General features: G+C 40.5%; 1 protein-coding gene across 1 annotated transcript in view; it reads right to left on the bottom strand.

Annotated features, from left to right (window-relative positions):
- SLC24A2 (solute carrier family 24 member 2) overlaps positions 1-12,748 on the bottom strand; it is a 104,178-nt gene that overhangs the window by 16,730 nt on the left and 74,700 nt on the right. Inside the window, exons 5-6 of the mRNA XM_009093944.4 lie at positions 10,831-10,926; positions 9,143-9,228 (exon numbers count right to left, since the gene is read on the bottom strand). Coding sequence (XP_009092192.1) covers positions 9,143-9,228; positions 10,831-10,926 — 182 coding nt within the window. The remainder of the gene's footprint in view (positions 1-9,142; positions 9,229-10,830; positions 10,927-12,748) is intronic.

Below are 12,748 nucleotides of genomic sequence, written 5' to 3'. Positions count from 1 at the left end.
ATTACTTCATGACCCCTTCTTTCCCACCATGAAGTTTTTAATTCCCCAGCCTGTAGCATTGTTGCATAGGATTGTTGTGACCCAAGGGCAGGCCCCAGCATCTGGCCTTACTGAACCTCATACCAGCCTGCCTAACCCCTCTGAAGAGCCTTCCTACTTCCCAGAAAATCAACACTCCCACCCAAATTGCATAATCTGCAAAATGACACGATGTATTTGATCCCCTCATCCAAATTATCAATATAGACATTAAGCAGGACTGGCCCCAGTACAGAGTCCTGTAGGACACCACCAGTGGTGGTCAGCTGGATCTACCTCCATTCACCCCCACTCTTTGAGCCCTGCTGTCCCTACCCAGTGCACCCATCCACATCATGGAAAGCCAGTATCTCCAGTGGAATGATGAGGGAAATGCTGTCAAATGCTTTACTAAAGGCCAGGTAGGCAACATCCATAGCCTTTCCCACATTTACTACATGAGTCAATTTGTCATAGAAGGAGATCAGGTTGGGCAAGCAGGATCCGCGTTTGACAAACCCAGGCTGGTGGGCACCACGCCCTTGATGTCCTGCAGATGCTGTTGTGATGGCACTCAGGGTGACCTTCTTCATGACCATCCCCGGCATTGAAGTTAGACTGACAGGCCTGTAGTTCTCTAGATCCTCCTTCCCACCCTTCCTGTAGCTGGGCATCACATTTGCCAACTCCGGTCAGCTGGGACCTCCCTAGTTAGCCAGGACTGCTGGTAAATGATGCAGAAGTAGCTTGTGAGCACTTCCATCAGCACCCTCAGTACTCCTGAGTGGATCCCATCCAGCCTCAGAGATTCATGTGTGTTAAGCAAGTCACTGACCATTTCCCCTTTGATTATGGGAGCTTCATTCTACTCCCCATCCTTGTCTTCCAGCCCAGGCATCTGATTGACCCTGACGACAGCCAATCTTGCTGTTAAAGAATAAGGCAAAAAAAGGCATTCCATACCTCTGCTTTCCCCTTATTCCTTGTTGCAATGTTTGCTATTGTATCCAAGAAAGGATGGAGATTGTCTTTAGCCCTCCTTCTGCTGCTGATGTCTGTCTAGAACACCTTTCATTGCCTTTAACTGCAGAAGCCAAATCAAGTTCTAGACGGGCTTTGGGCCATCCAATTTTCTCCCTGCATTACCTCACAATATCCTTGTAGTCCTCCTGAGCTGCCTGTGCCTTCTTCCAAAGGTCATAAACTCTCCTTTTTCTCCTGAGTTCAGCCTGAGCTCTGTTCAGCCAGGCCAGTCTTCTTCCCAGACAGCTCCTCTTTCAGCACATAAGGACAGTCTGCTCCTGCACCTTTAAGATTGCTTTCTCAATGTTCAGCCTTCGTGCACTCCCTTGTCCCCTTGGGACCACATCCCAAGGAATGTTACCAGCCAGTCCTGTAAACAGGCCAAAGTCTGCCCCCTGGAAGTCCCAGGCAGCTCTGGCAGCTCTGCTGACCCCTTCCTTAGAGCTCTGAGAATAGAAAGCAGCTCTCCTTTTGTGGTCTCTGTGCCCAAGATGGCCTCTGACCACCACAGCTCCCTCTAATCCTCTGTTCACAAGCAGCAGATCCAGCTGGGCACCTTCCCTGGCTGGCTTCCTCACCCACTGTGAGAGAAGTACCAAGGCCTGTTTCACATAGTTCAGAAACCTCCTGTTCCCTTTCTGCTATGTTGTATTTCCAGCAGGTATCTGGTATGCTGAAGTGTCCAAAGAAGAAAAGGGTCCAGTAATTGTAAGACTTCCTTCACTGCTTATAGTATATTTCTGTCTTCCTCTTTGAACTGGTTGGATGGTCTGTACTAGACTCCCACCAGGATAATGATTTTGTTGGTCTTACCCATACAAACTCAACCCTTTCATCACCATCATCAAGCTCTAGAAAGCCAAATACTTCGTAACATACAGGGCTACCACACCTCTTTGCCTATCCCTTCTGAAGAGTTTATAGCCATCTATTGCATCACTCCAGTTGCGTAAGTAACCCCACTGCAATTATGTTTCTGCAATTACATCATAGTTTTCCATCTGCTCAATGGCTTCCAGTCCCTCCTGTTTGCTGTGGATGCTGCATACAGTGGTGTAGATGTACTCTAGGTGGGCTGTCAGTCCTGTCATATGCTGGGTGGGAAGGAGCCTTAATTAAGGTGTGACTGTTCTCAGGTGCTTCTGTTGTTTCTAATGGATTGATGATGATTAGGTCTTTGCAGCTGCATATGGAACTTGACCTAGCACCTCCACTGAGATGGTGATGGTGCAAGGTGAATTAGTACAGGGACATTTCAAATGTGCTTTGGTGTACTCAGCACACGACGGAGCAGACCAAAGGACCGCAATAGCATGCTGCCCCTCAAACCTTGATGTGCCACTCCTAGGCTTATCTCTAGCTTGCCTGGTTTCATCCTTTTCTTCTTTCAAATCTAGTTTAAGGCTCTTCCACTAAGCCCTGCTAACCCTTTGCCCCTTTGAGACAGGTGTACCCTGTCTGTCATCAGCAGACTTGTTTTAGCCAAGCCATGATAAAACCCCTAAAATTCTGCTGGTGATACAATTCCTGGGGCAATTTATTGACCTTCTGAGTCTTCCTGTTTCTTCCAGCATCATGTTCTGCAACTGGAAGAATACAGAATAACATAATTGTGCCCCTCATCTCTTAACCAGTCATTAAAGATTTAGGCATAGCTACATTAGATCTTCACATATAATAGTCATTATTGTGTTTCTATGAAACTCTTACTAATTCTGTTGTAATTGTTTTTACTCTTTATGCATAGGATCCTCATTTCTTCTTGCTGATGTTTGAGACTGTCTTTTTGTTACAGAGACATCTGCAGTGCTGAATATCAAATGTATACTAATGCCTAGATGGGATAATTGTGGTATCCTGACATATATTTTATTGTTGTTATTATTATTATTAATGATAATAAGGAAATGAATCCTCTATTAGGAAAATGCCCTCTTTGCATCTTAAGAAATAAGATTAGAAGTGTTATTCTGCTCGGTGTTCTCTTTCATACATCCGTTACAAATACTCTTTTAAACGAATCTACAATCATTCAAAACTCTATTCTTGCTACTTCAGCTCTTCTTTTATTTAAAATGTTAAAAACAAATAAAAGGGTACAAAATCTATCAATGTTCAATATTTCACAGTTCTTTATGCAAGCGCATCTATCAAATACTTGCCTGTAATCCCAGGGAAGAAAGCTTACTGGTTTGCTCAGAAACAAACAGTGGTGTGGCTTAGAAGGGACCTTAAAGATCACCTTGTTCCAACCCCCCTGCCATGGACAGAGACCTCTATCACTAGACCAGATTGCTCAAAGCCCCACCCAGCCTGGCCTTGACAACTTCCACAGCTCTAGCTGGGGCATTCACAACTTCTCTGGGCAGCCTGTTCCACCTGTTCCTGTACCTCACCACCCCCACAGTAAAAATTTCTTCTTAATATCTAATCTAAACCTATCCAATTTTCCCAGTAAAATTTTTCCAAACTGAGGAAATGATGGTGTGTTCACATTATATAAACCATACAAACATACGGTGACATTTCATCCACAATTATTTTGTTTATAAACAACAGCTTATAGAAAACTCCATCTGCCAAAGTCACAAGGTAGTCACTCCTAGCAAACATCACAAAATCACTGTCTCTATAGAGGCCTACAGTTGTATTACAATAGGAAAACCAGTTGCTTTTCTGGCACAACATGAAACAGAATTTTACACTTTATTCCACACATTAGGAGGAAATGGAAAACAAGTACAAAGAAGCACCTCAAACTTACCAGAAATACTGAATCTGCCACTGTTCACCAACTAATCATATTGTATAACAGCAATAACATATGAACTATAAATACCATATTCTGAGGATAAACCTTAGTCCACCTAAAATGAAGAGCTAAGCTATAAATTCACATGCTTGTACATTTCTTGTGCATTTTGAATGCTGTTACAATTAATCAATAAGGAATTAGCATGAGGTCTCCAGAAGAAGGGAAACTTAAGACAGGAATTATGTGCAGTTCCATTTGCTTGTGCTACAGTATGGATAGTGTACCACCTATAAAGAGGAAATTCTGTTCTTTGCTGCAAAGGACTGCTCAAGTCTTCTTCTGTTTTGGGGTGAGTTTTTGATTGCTTGTTTGCTTGTTTGTTTTGGAACAAAACCAATGGGTTTTTTTGGAAATGAGCTCTGTAGAAGCCAATGAGTAAGTCAAGAAAAACAGATGTGATTGTCATCTCAAATGTTCTCTGTCCCAGAGGTATACAGTGATGTTCAAAATTGAGGTTTATTTTTTCTTTAGAAGGGCACATCTCACATTAATCTATTTCACTAGAAGGGCAGAGAGTATACGCAATACACTATGAAAAGCCTCAAGTCTCTGCCTTCGGCTTCTTATCTGTAAGCCACATCACTCACTGATCTTCTCCTACAAGTAATTAAAAAAAAAAACTGAAAGAAGGTGAGATAGTAAGCTAGTACAGGAGTATGCAATTTCTATGGGGTGACTAAGAAAGCAACATCTTTCCTCACAAATTCTTGAGTAAAATTCAAGCAGGCAATAATATTAAATCCATTAGCTTTCAGAATGCATTCTGTATATGTGTATACTCTTCTTAGGACAGCTAATTTGTGCTAATCCATCAGTGAAAAAAGCTGAAAAGAGCAACCTTTAGAGTGGACCCTACAGGAAGGAGTAAGATCAGGTAGGTGTTTGATTCAGATTCTCCTCTTGCTGCTTATGTCCTCTTGGGCAATTGAAGAAATAAGTAAAATTACAACTTCCAAAACCAATATGCTAGTTTTTATGCTGTGTTATTGCCAGCACTCTTTGGCGAATCTGAGAAGAAATTCTCAGAATGTAACACACAAAACTGCAGAGAGCTCACCTGCAGAAATAGCAGCTATGGTATCATGGAGATACTTCTAAAGAATAAGACTTCATCTTCATGCCATTTTGCACAGTCCTGATTTTCAAGTAAGTCATAAAGCAGCAAAAAATGTGGAGTAGGCAACTGAGTAGCATTGTGAAAATAAAGATCAACTCCCTTTCGATAGCAGTGCCTACTCTTTAAGTTACAATGAGCAAACAAGATGCAGACATTTCCTTTAGACCAAGTGTGGCAACTGGGTAAGTATTTGGGCTTTGTTTGGGCTTTGGAAAACAACCTTTTTATGATGAATCAAACAACTACCAGGGATGCTGGAATATACCACAGCCTTACAAGGAGGGCGGCCCTAATCTTCTCTATGCCCTCTCTCTTTGAAATAGTAATGTTTAACATAGCTCAGATTAATACCCTGAGACAGAGAATGCAATGCTCCTCACATTCTCACCAAGCTAATTTGATGTGAATGGAATGAGTATTCCACGGCAGGGAAGATATGTCCCAGTCAATGCTCTGTCCTGAAATGGTGTGGCTGCTCTTCAGTGGGGAAGGCAAAACATGCTTTGCCAGACTGTTGCTCAGGTAAGCAGATTAAATCCAATGCAAGCAATGAAGCCCTTGCACCACTCTCCTATGACATAAAAATTGCCTTATATTTTCATGGAAAAGTTATGTCAGTCATGGTTGGCATTGTAAATACTTTCTGGCGGGGTTTCCACGGAAACAGGAAAAACAGTGTACATGTGTGTGTGTGTGTGTGTGTGTGTGTGCGTGCATGTGTGCGTGTGTGTGGGTGGGTGGGAGGAAAAGGTGTTATCTTCAGATTGGAAACTATTTTTAGGTAAGCCACAGGTTAAAACAGCTACCAAATGCTAGTTAAGAAGGTGGTAGGGGGTGGAACTGGAATTCTCAGAAGGATCGCAATCTGAAGGGCACTTTATAAAACATTTAATGAGCTAGTAAGTGTTCTTTCAGCCCTCCTTCATTTTCTTGTACATGTTTGGTACCACTCTATGAAGTGGTATTATATAACAGAGTCTTCTCCTCTGTGGCAACCTGCTAAAGGTTAAGAGACAGAATGCTGTAAGTAGAACAAAATCCCCAAGGAAGATGCAATATCCAGGGGAAAGGAAGGCAATTTCTGACTTCAAATAAAGCAGTAATGTCTTACAGATGGTGTGGTGGGAGGAGGTATTGTTCCCTCCTGTGCTGGCTAAGAAATAGGAAGGAGACCACAGCTGTCTGTTCTTCTTAGCTGATGATTCCAGTTGTATCAGAGAGTAGGATATCAGCTGCTACTTATAGTAAAGAGGGGTGATAAGAGTCTCGCTATCTGGCACCAATGTTGCTGGGTACATTATCTGGACACCCTTTTTGAATTTCTGCAAGCAGCATTAGGAGAGAGTTTTTCTTGTTGCTCAAGGGCTTGAGCTAGAAAGAGAACAGCTGAATTTCCCTAGAGGACAGTGGAGTAAGAAAAATAGGAGTTAAAGTCCTAGGGAAAAGGGGAAGGGAAAAGCAAGACAGTGGAGTTTGGAAGAGAGAAAAGAAGAAATTAAAAATAAAACAAACAAACAAACAAACAAAAAACCCCAAATAAATTAGGTGAAATCCATCTAGTCACGATTTCCTTGCAGAAGCCATTAACTTGACAGTGTCCTAGCATCTGTCTTGTGTGGTGTTTCAGCTCTGTGTAAGCCTTTCCTTCTTTCTTGAAAAAGAAGGAAAGGAGGAAAGAAAAAGAATTTGGGAGAAAATATAAAGAGGTCTCTAAAAACACCAGGAGAGGTATATGGAAAACTATATCATGGCAATTGGGTGTATTATCCTTAAAAAAAATATTTTAAAAGTATATGAAAATCAAAATACAATATGAAAGCTGTTTTTTTCTCCTTTGCTGCAGTCTTAGCCTGAGACCATCTTTTCAAAGGGTTTTTGCCTCACCTTTGTAATTTTAAAATAATGGGGAATTTATAAGTAAATTGGACTTATGTGCATATTCTGTTTTTACCAGAAGAACACAGAATATTTAATGTACTTATTTTCAGACAATTCTAGCTCCAATATAGAGACGATATTCTAAAATGCTTGTTTCCAGGGATTTAGACTCAGACACTATAATCTGCATCAGTGAAAGGTAAGAAAAACTCCAGAAATATGCTTGTTTTACAATAGGGGAAAGCATGAAGACCATAGTGGAACTTGACAAGGGAGGAGAAAGAATTAGATGCCTATGCAGGTCTTCTGTATCAGCATGGCAAACAGGCTTCACAATGACCTGCTATGTGACTAGAGCCATTTCACATCCTGCAGTTTTCAGCATAGCATTTTTTTCCCCCTAAAGGCACACTTGAAGCTTTGTCAGTCCAGACTGACAGTGTGTCTAGTTTTCTCAGTTATAAATTATCATTACCACAACATGGAGGCACTAACATTTTTTTTGAGGGATTTTTCTAAGCAGCACTTACGGATCACAAAACCTTATCCTTAGACTATACAAGTCGAAAACCAGAGACAAGCAATTTTATACTGTCTTTCCAAATTCTGGCACTACAGCAATTCCTTTTGCATTAGAGTAAGGAAAAATAATCTAAATTTCAAGCTACTTAATTGAATTCTGCTTAGAAACAGAAGCAAATGGTATCAATATGCAATGGAGAACACTTGGTTACAAAAAGATCAAAATTCAAGACCATTTGTAGGTCAAGTTTTGAAAAGCTAAAAAGAAGGCTTAGGAAGGCAATGACCAAGTTCTTTTCTTCAAATATCAATATTCATCAACAGAAATGGTCACAGAAATGCTGTGAGTGGCCTTCTGTGGTTGCCTGCAAATATTTTTTTCTTCTATAAATCGAGAGTAATCTTACTAGTGTCCACTAAGTCAATATACAGAGCAGAAAGAAACTGAACCACCAGTGTTAGCTTCAGAGTGATGCTAGAGTTTGGAAAGGTGTTTAAGGAAGCTATGTACAAAAAGCCAGGCAATACATTGAGGAGAGCCTCTGGAACACTACCGAGTTGGCAAAGACCCTGACAATGAAGTACGGTCCTAAGTATTATGGAAACCTATTTACTTGTTCCATGGATGAGTAGACTATTTCTATTACAACTTCTCAAAAATTCCAGTATGTACTTTTTAATTACAAAATATAATTCAGCAATACTCAAGCAGCTTAAGAAAGCTGCCAGGTTTCCACTGGAAGAAGCCAAAATTGCAAAGGCCACTGAGGAGGAATCCAACATGGACCATCTCAAAACGCTGTTAGTAGACTGCTAATTTTTATTTTGACAGCAGATACCTGAAATCCTTTCACTCAGATTGATGAAGCTAAATCTGCAGACTCATTCCTCTACCAGAGGAGGAACAAACTGCCCTGCTTTGCTCTATTGTGCCATTTGGATAAGGATAAATAATGTATCCCACGTCTAATACATCAGAATCATTGTTCAGAATGTCCTAATACTTGCTGAAATTAACATAAAAGTTCCAAAGCCTGCATAACTGCAAATTTAAACTGTCCAAAGGGAGATGAAAGGAATTGCACATTGCTGAGTAATGTACTCCTGCAATAATTTTCCCTTCTTCCCCTGCAGTGGCTTGAGACTGCAAACATTATCTCAAATGATAAAGCTCCTTGACCTTGCAGGTTTCCAGAAGCCTAGGAAATGTTTTATTACAATGCAAATTAAAAGCATGTGGACATTGCTGTGATATGTGATTGCTTAAGATAGCTTTTTCTTCATTGTTTTCACTGAACATACTCAGTGGGAAAAAAATCTTATGAAGCAAGATAACAGAAGGCAGGATGCAGAAGTTTGTGTAAACGTCCTCTTTCATAATGAATTTTGACTATTTCATGATGCATATCATGACAGGTTCTCTTAAGATAACAGGTTTTGTGCAATGTGACAAGCAATTTCTATTAGCTATATTTACAGCTTCAGTCATCTTATCTGTAAAGTAAAATACATTTCCCAAAAGAATAGATTCCAGATTCCTACCTTACCTTACACTAAAGGGCAGGGACAGAAGGCAAGATCTTTTACATATGGCAAACTGTACACTGGATTCAGCTGTAAATGAAACTAAATTTCATTATATTATGTAGACAATTCACACTGTCAGCATCTTTCTATTAAGATGTTTGCTTTCAGTGAAAAGCACAATCAAACATGCAATGTATTTGCTAGCACAAGAATAAAAATAGAAGAATAAAAAAGTCATTAACCTCGTCAACATTATGGGCGATTCCATTCTGCACTGGTCCTGAATCACTCGGTGGTGTTACTGCAACTTCCACTTTTGCACCTTTCTCTGTGGCACCATCCATAGATAAGAGAGGGAAAACAACAGATCAGAATATTAAATTACTCAGTCTGAGAAAATTATCAAATACTAATGTTTAGTCAACATCTGTGTTAAAAGAGAAAGAAAAGAATTTGTCTAGTACACATTTTCAATAAAAATCTTGTAAGCAGTGAGCCAGCATTTTGAGAAATATTTAAGTTCATTGCAATATTCAGTGCTCTTTTTTTATGCTAAATGCACTGAGCCTAATACTTCAGGTAAAAAGTGACATGCAGCATTCACCCCTGACTTTATAGAATGCACCGTGCTGAATACAAGGGAGGGGATACATTTAGTGAAAATTTTATAACACACTAACCCCTGCAATTAGTAAAGCTGCTTCCAGGTTGTAATTCTGCTGTCTTCCACGCAAAAATGTGGGAAAGAGTAAAACATATGGTGTAACAACATCTAGTAATAGAGGATGATATATAAATCAGAATTCTGTAAGTCCTTGTGCTAAACTTCCACCGGAGTTAAAGGGATAAAGTTGGGCCTTAGGTTTCTGATGCCAAATTTATTAAAATTAATTCTTACTTTGACTATCTTGGAATTCTCTGAACTGTAATTACCTCTATAAGTATGTGGTACATAAATGTGTCAATGGCCCAAAATCTCTTGGACAATACAAAGTAAGGGGGAATAGCAATATGAAATGCCTTACTCAAGTTCAACATGCATTATGGTATGCTCTTGTGCATAGAAGTAAATACAGCTGTCTAGTTACATTACTGCTATCCTGAGATTCTTCTAAATTAAAAATCTGAGATCACAGCCACAGCAGAGTGCCAGACTATCTGTAATAATTTCAGTATCTGTGTGTTGTCTCTTAACCCCACAGTCAGCATTATGGGTTATTAACAGACCACCCCAGCCAACTGCCTGATTTTGGAAGCAAATACTATGTAAACATAACAGAAGGTCAGAAAAAGTGTCAAGTAAAAAAATGTTTCAGATTTTATTGGACATATTTGTATCTGGTTTTTTAATGCAGATAATATGATGAGGTAAAGTAGAGAAAACAGGTCATGCTACAGATTTTAATTTAGCATAGGAAATTTGGAACTAAAATAAAAATTCTTCCCTTAATGGCAAACTCTAGTAAGTTAATTTCCCACAATTAGCATAGATGGGCCTCAATGACTCCCAGAAAGTAGTATACAGACAAATCAAATCTTAAATATGAAATTGGTGCTTTTGTGACGAGTGTGGTACCATATAAAACACATATTCTACTACAGCATTTCAATAAATTAATTAAATTTTTCCATGTATACTCCAAGGAAAAATTTTGCCTCTCTATCACTTCAACACATAACCAAAATCAGCTTTGCTTTTTTCTTTTCAACCTGCCTAGAAAGCTTTCTATACGCCTTGACCGGCTTTCTATTCTTGCATTTAACTTCTGTCCCATCCATAAATTTCATATTCTTTGGTACAGAGAATCAGAGTATTTTTACTAAAATAGCACATGTAATGTAGGAGAAAGTAATTAACAATTTTCAAACAAAATAAAACAGTGAAAGAGACTCTCAGGCACAGGTGATAAATCTGCAGTGCTGCACTCACCATGATTAGCCGCTCCATTCTGCCTTTCACTGTCTTCCACCTGGCACTTTTTTTTGGCAATCTTATGCAGAATTGAGGCTCTTTCCTTGAACTTTCCTAAAAGAAAACATTGTCATTATTACAATGCAGCCATTTTGAGATGCAAGGTTTATTTGCCATAGCTTAGTCTCCATAGATCACTGCTGATATTTCATTTCATTTCCTCCTCAAATAGCAAATATGCTATATGCTATTAAACATTATTTCATGTTCCCATATACAGGGTTGGGAGTTTTTTCTTTCTTTCTTTCTTTTTGTAGAAATAAAAAAGTAATTTTTTTTGAGAACTCAGCAATGAATAGAACAAGGAATTGAAACCAAAAGCTATGATTTTTCTTTGGAAGAAGTCAGTAAAGTTTCACCTAAAAATATGCTGGTGTAAGGTTTCAGCTGAAGCAGAAGATGAATACAGATGAATCAAGATACCATAAATAAGAACAAACAGTTTTGGTTCTCAATTAGTAGTACAATAGAACAGAACTTCATATTAACGCATATATTGTATTAGAGTGAGTGTGGTCAGTTTTGTCACTTTGGACTTATTTATGTGTCTGTGACTTCTACTCACTTCACTGCTTGGTAAAATTATGAAGAAGATTATTCTGGAATTTACTGAAAAACATCTGAAAGACAACACTATCACTTATCACAGCCAGCATGGCTTCATGAGGGGAAAGTCCTGCTTATCAAACCTGATTTCCTTTTATGATAAGGTAACACATCCTGTTGATAAATGGCAACTAATTTATGTGATCTTTTTGGATTTCAGTAAATCTTTCAATACTGTCTCTCACAGGATCCTTCTGGACAAAATGTGCAGCCCACAGCTGGATAAACACATCCGGGGATGGGTGAGCAGCTGGCTCACAAGTCAGACACAGAGGGTTACAGTGAGTGGGGTGACATCAGACTGGGGACCTGTCATTAGTGGGGTTCCACAGGGCCCCATGCTTGGCCCTCTGCTCTTCAACATCTTCACAGATTACATGGAAGCAGGACTGGAAGGAATACTCAGCAAGTTCCCAGAAAGAGAGGAGCTGCTGACTGCCCCAAGGGCAGGGGGACCCTGCAGGGAGGCCTTGACAAATCAGGGGTCTGAGCAATCACCAGCCATATGAAACTGAACAAGAGAAAGTGCTGGATTCTGAGATGGTGCAACCCTGGATGTAAGGATAGACTGGGAATGAAATGCTGTAAGCAGTGCCATGGAAAGGGACCTGGGGGTCCTGGCAAGTTGAACATGGGTCAGCTGCCCTCTGGCAGCCAGGAGGGCCAGCCCTGTCCTGGGGGGCATCAGGCACAGCATCACAGCTGGGCAAGGGAGGGGATTGTCCTGCTCTGCCCTGAGCTGGGACAGCCTCACCTCGAGCAGTTTGGAGTGTCATGAGAAAGATACTAAATTGTTAGAGAATGTCCAAAGGAGAACTACGAAGATGATGAAGGGCCTTGAGGGGACGGTGTATGAGGAGCAGCTGAGGTGACTTGTTCTGTTCAGCCTGGAGGAGAGGAGACTTGAAGGGAGACCTCATTGCAGTTACAACTTCCTCGCGAGAGGAGGAGGAAGGGCAGGCACTGAGCTCTTCTCTGTGGTGACCAGTGACAGGACCCAAGGGAATGGTCTGAAGTTGTGTCAGGGGAGGTTTATGTTGGCTATTAGAAAAAAGTTCTTGACCCAGAAGGTGGTGGGGCACTGGAACAGCTGCCCAGGGAGGTGGTCACAGCACCAGCCTGACAGAGTTCAAGAAGCATTTGGACAGTGCTCTCAGGCACAGGTGTGACTCTTGGGGCTGTCCTGTGTAGGGCCAGGAGTTGAACTTGATGGTCCTTGTGGATGCCTTCCAACTCAGCGATTTTGTGATTCTGAAGAGGAACAAGAATT

The sequence above is a fragment of the Serinus canaria genome, chromosome Z (assembly GCF_022539315.1).
Source record: "Serinus canaria isolate serCan28SL12 chromosome Z, serCan2020, whole genome shotgun sequence".
NCBI lineage: Eukaryota > Metazoa > Chordata > Aves > Passeriformes > Fringillidae > Serinus > Serinus canaria.
The sequence above is the reverse complement of the archived record's forward strand: the minus strand, read 5'-3'. Positions and strand labels throughout refer to the sequence as shown.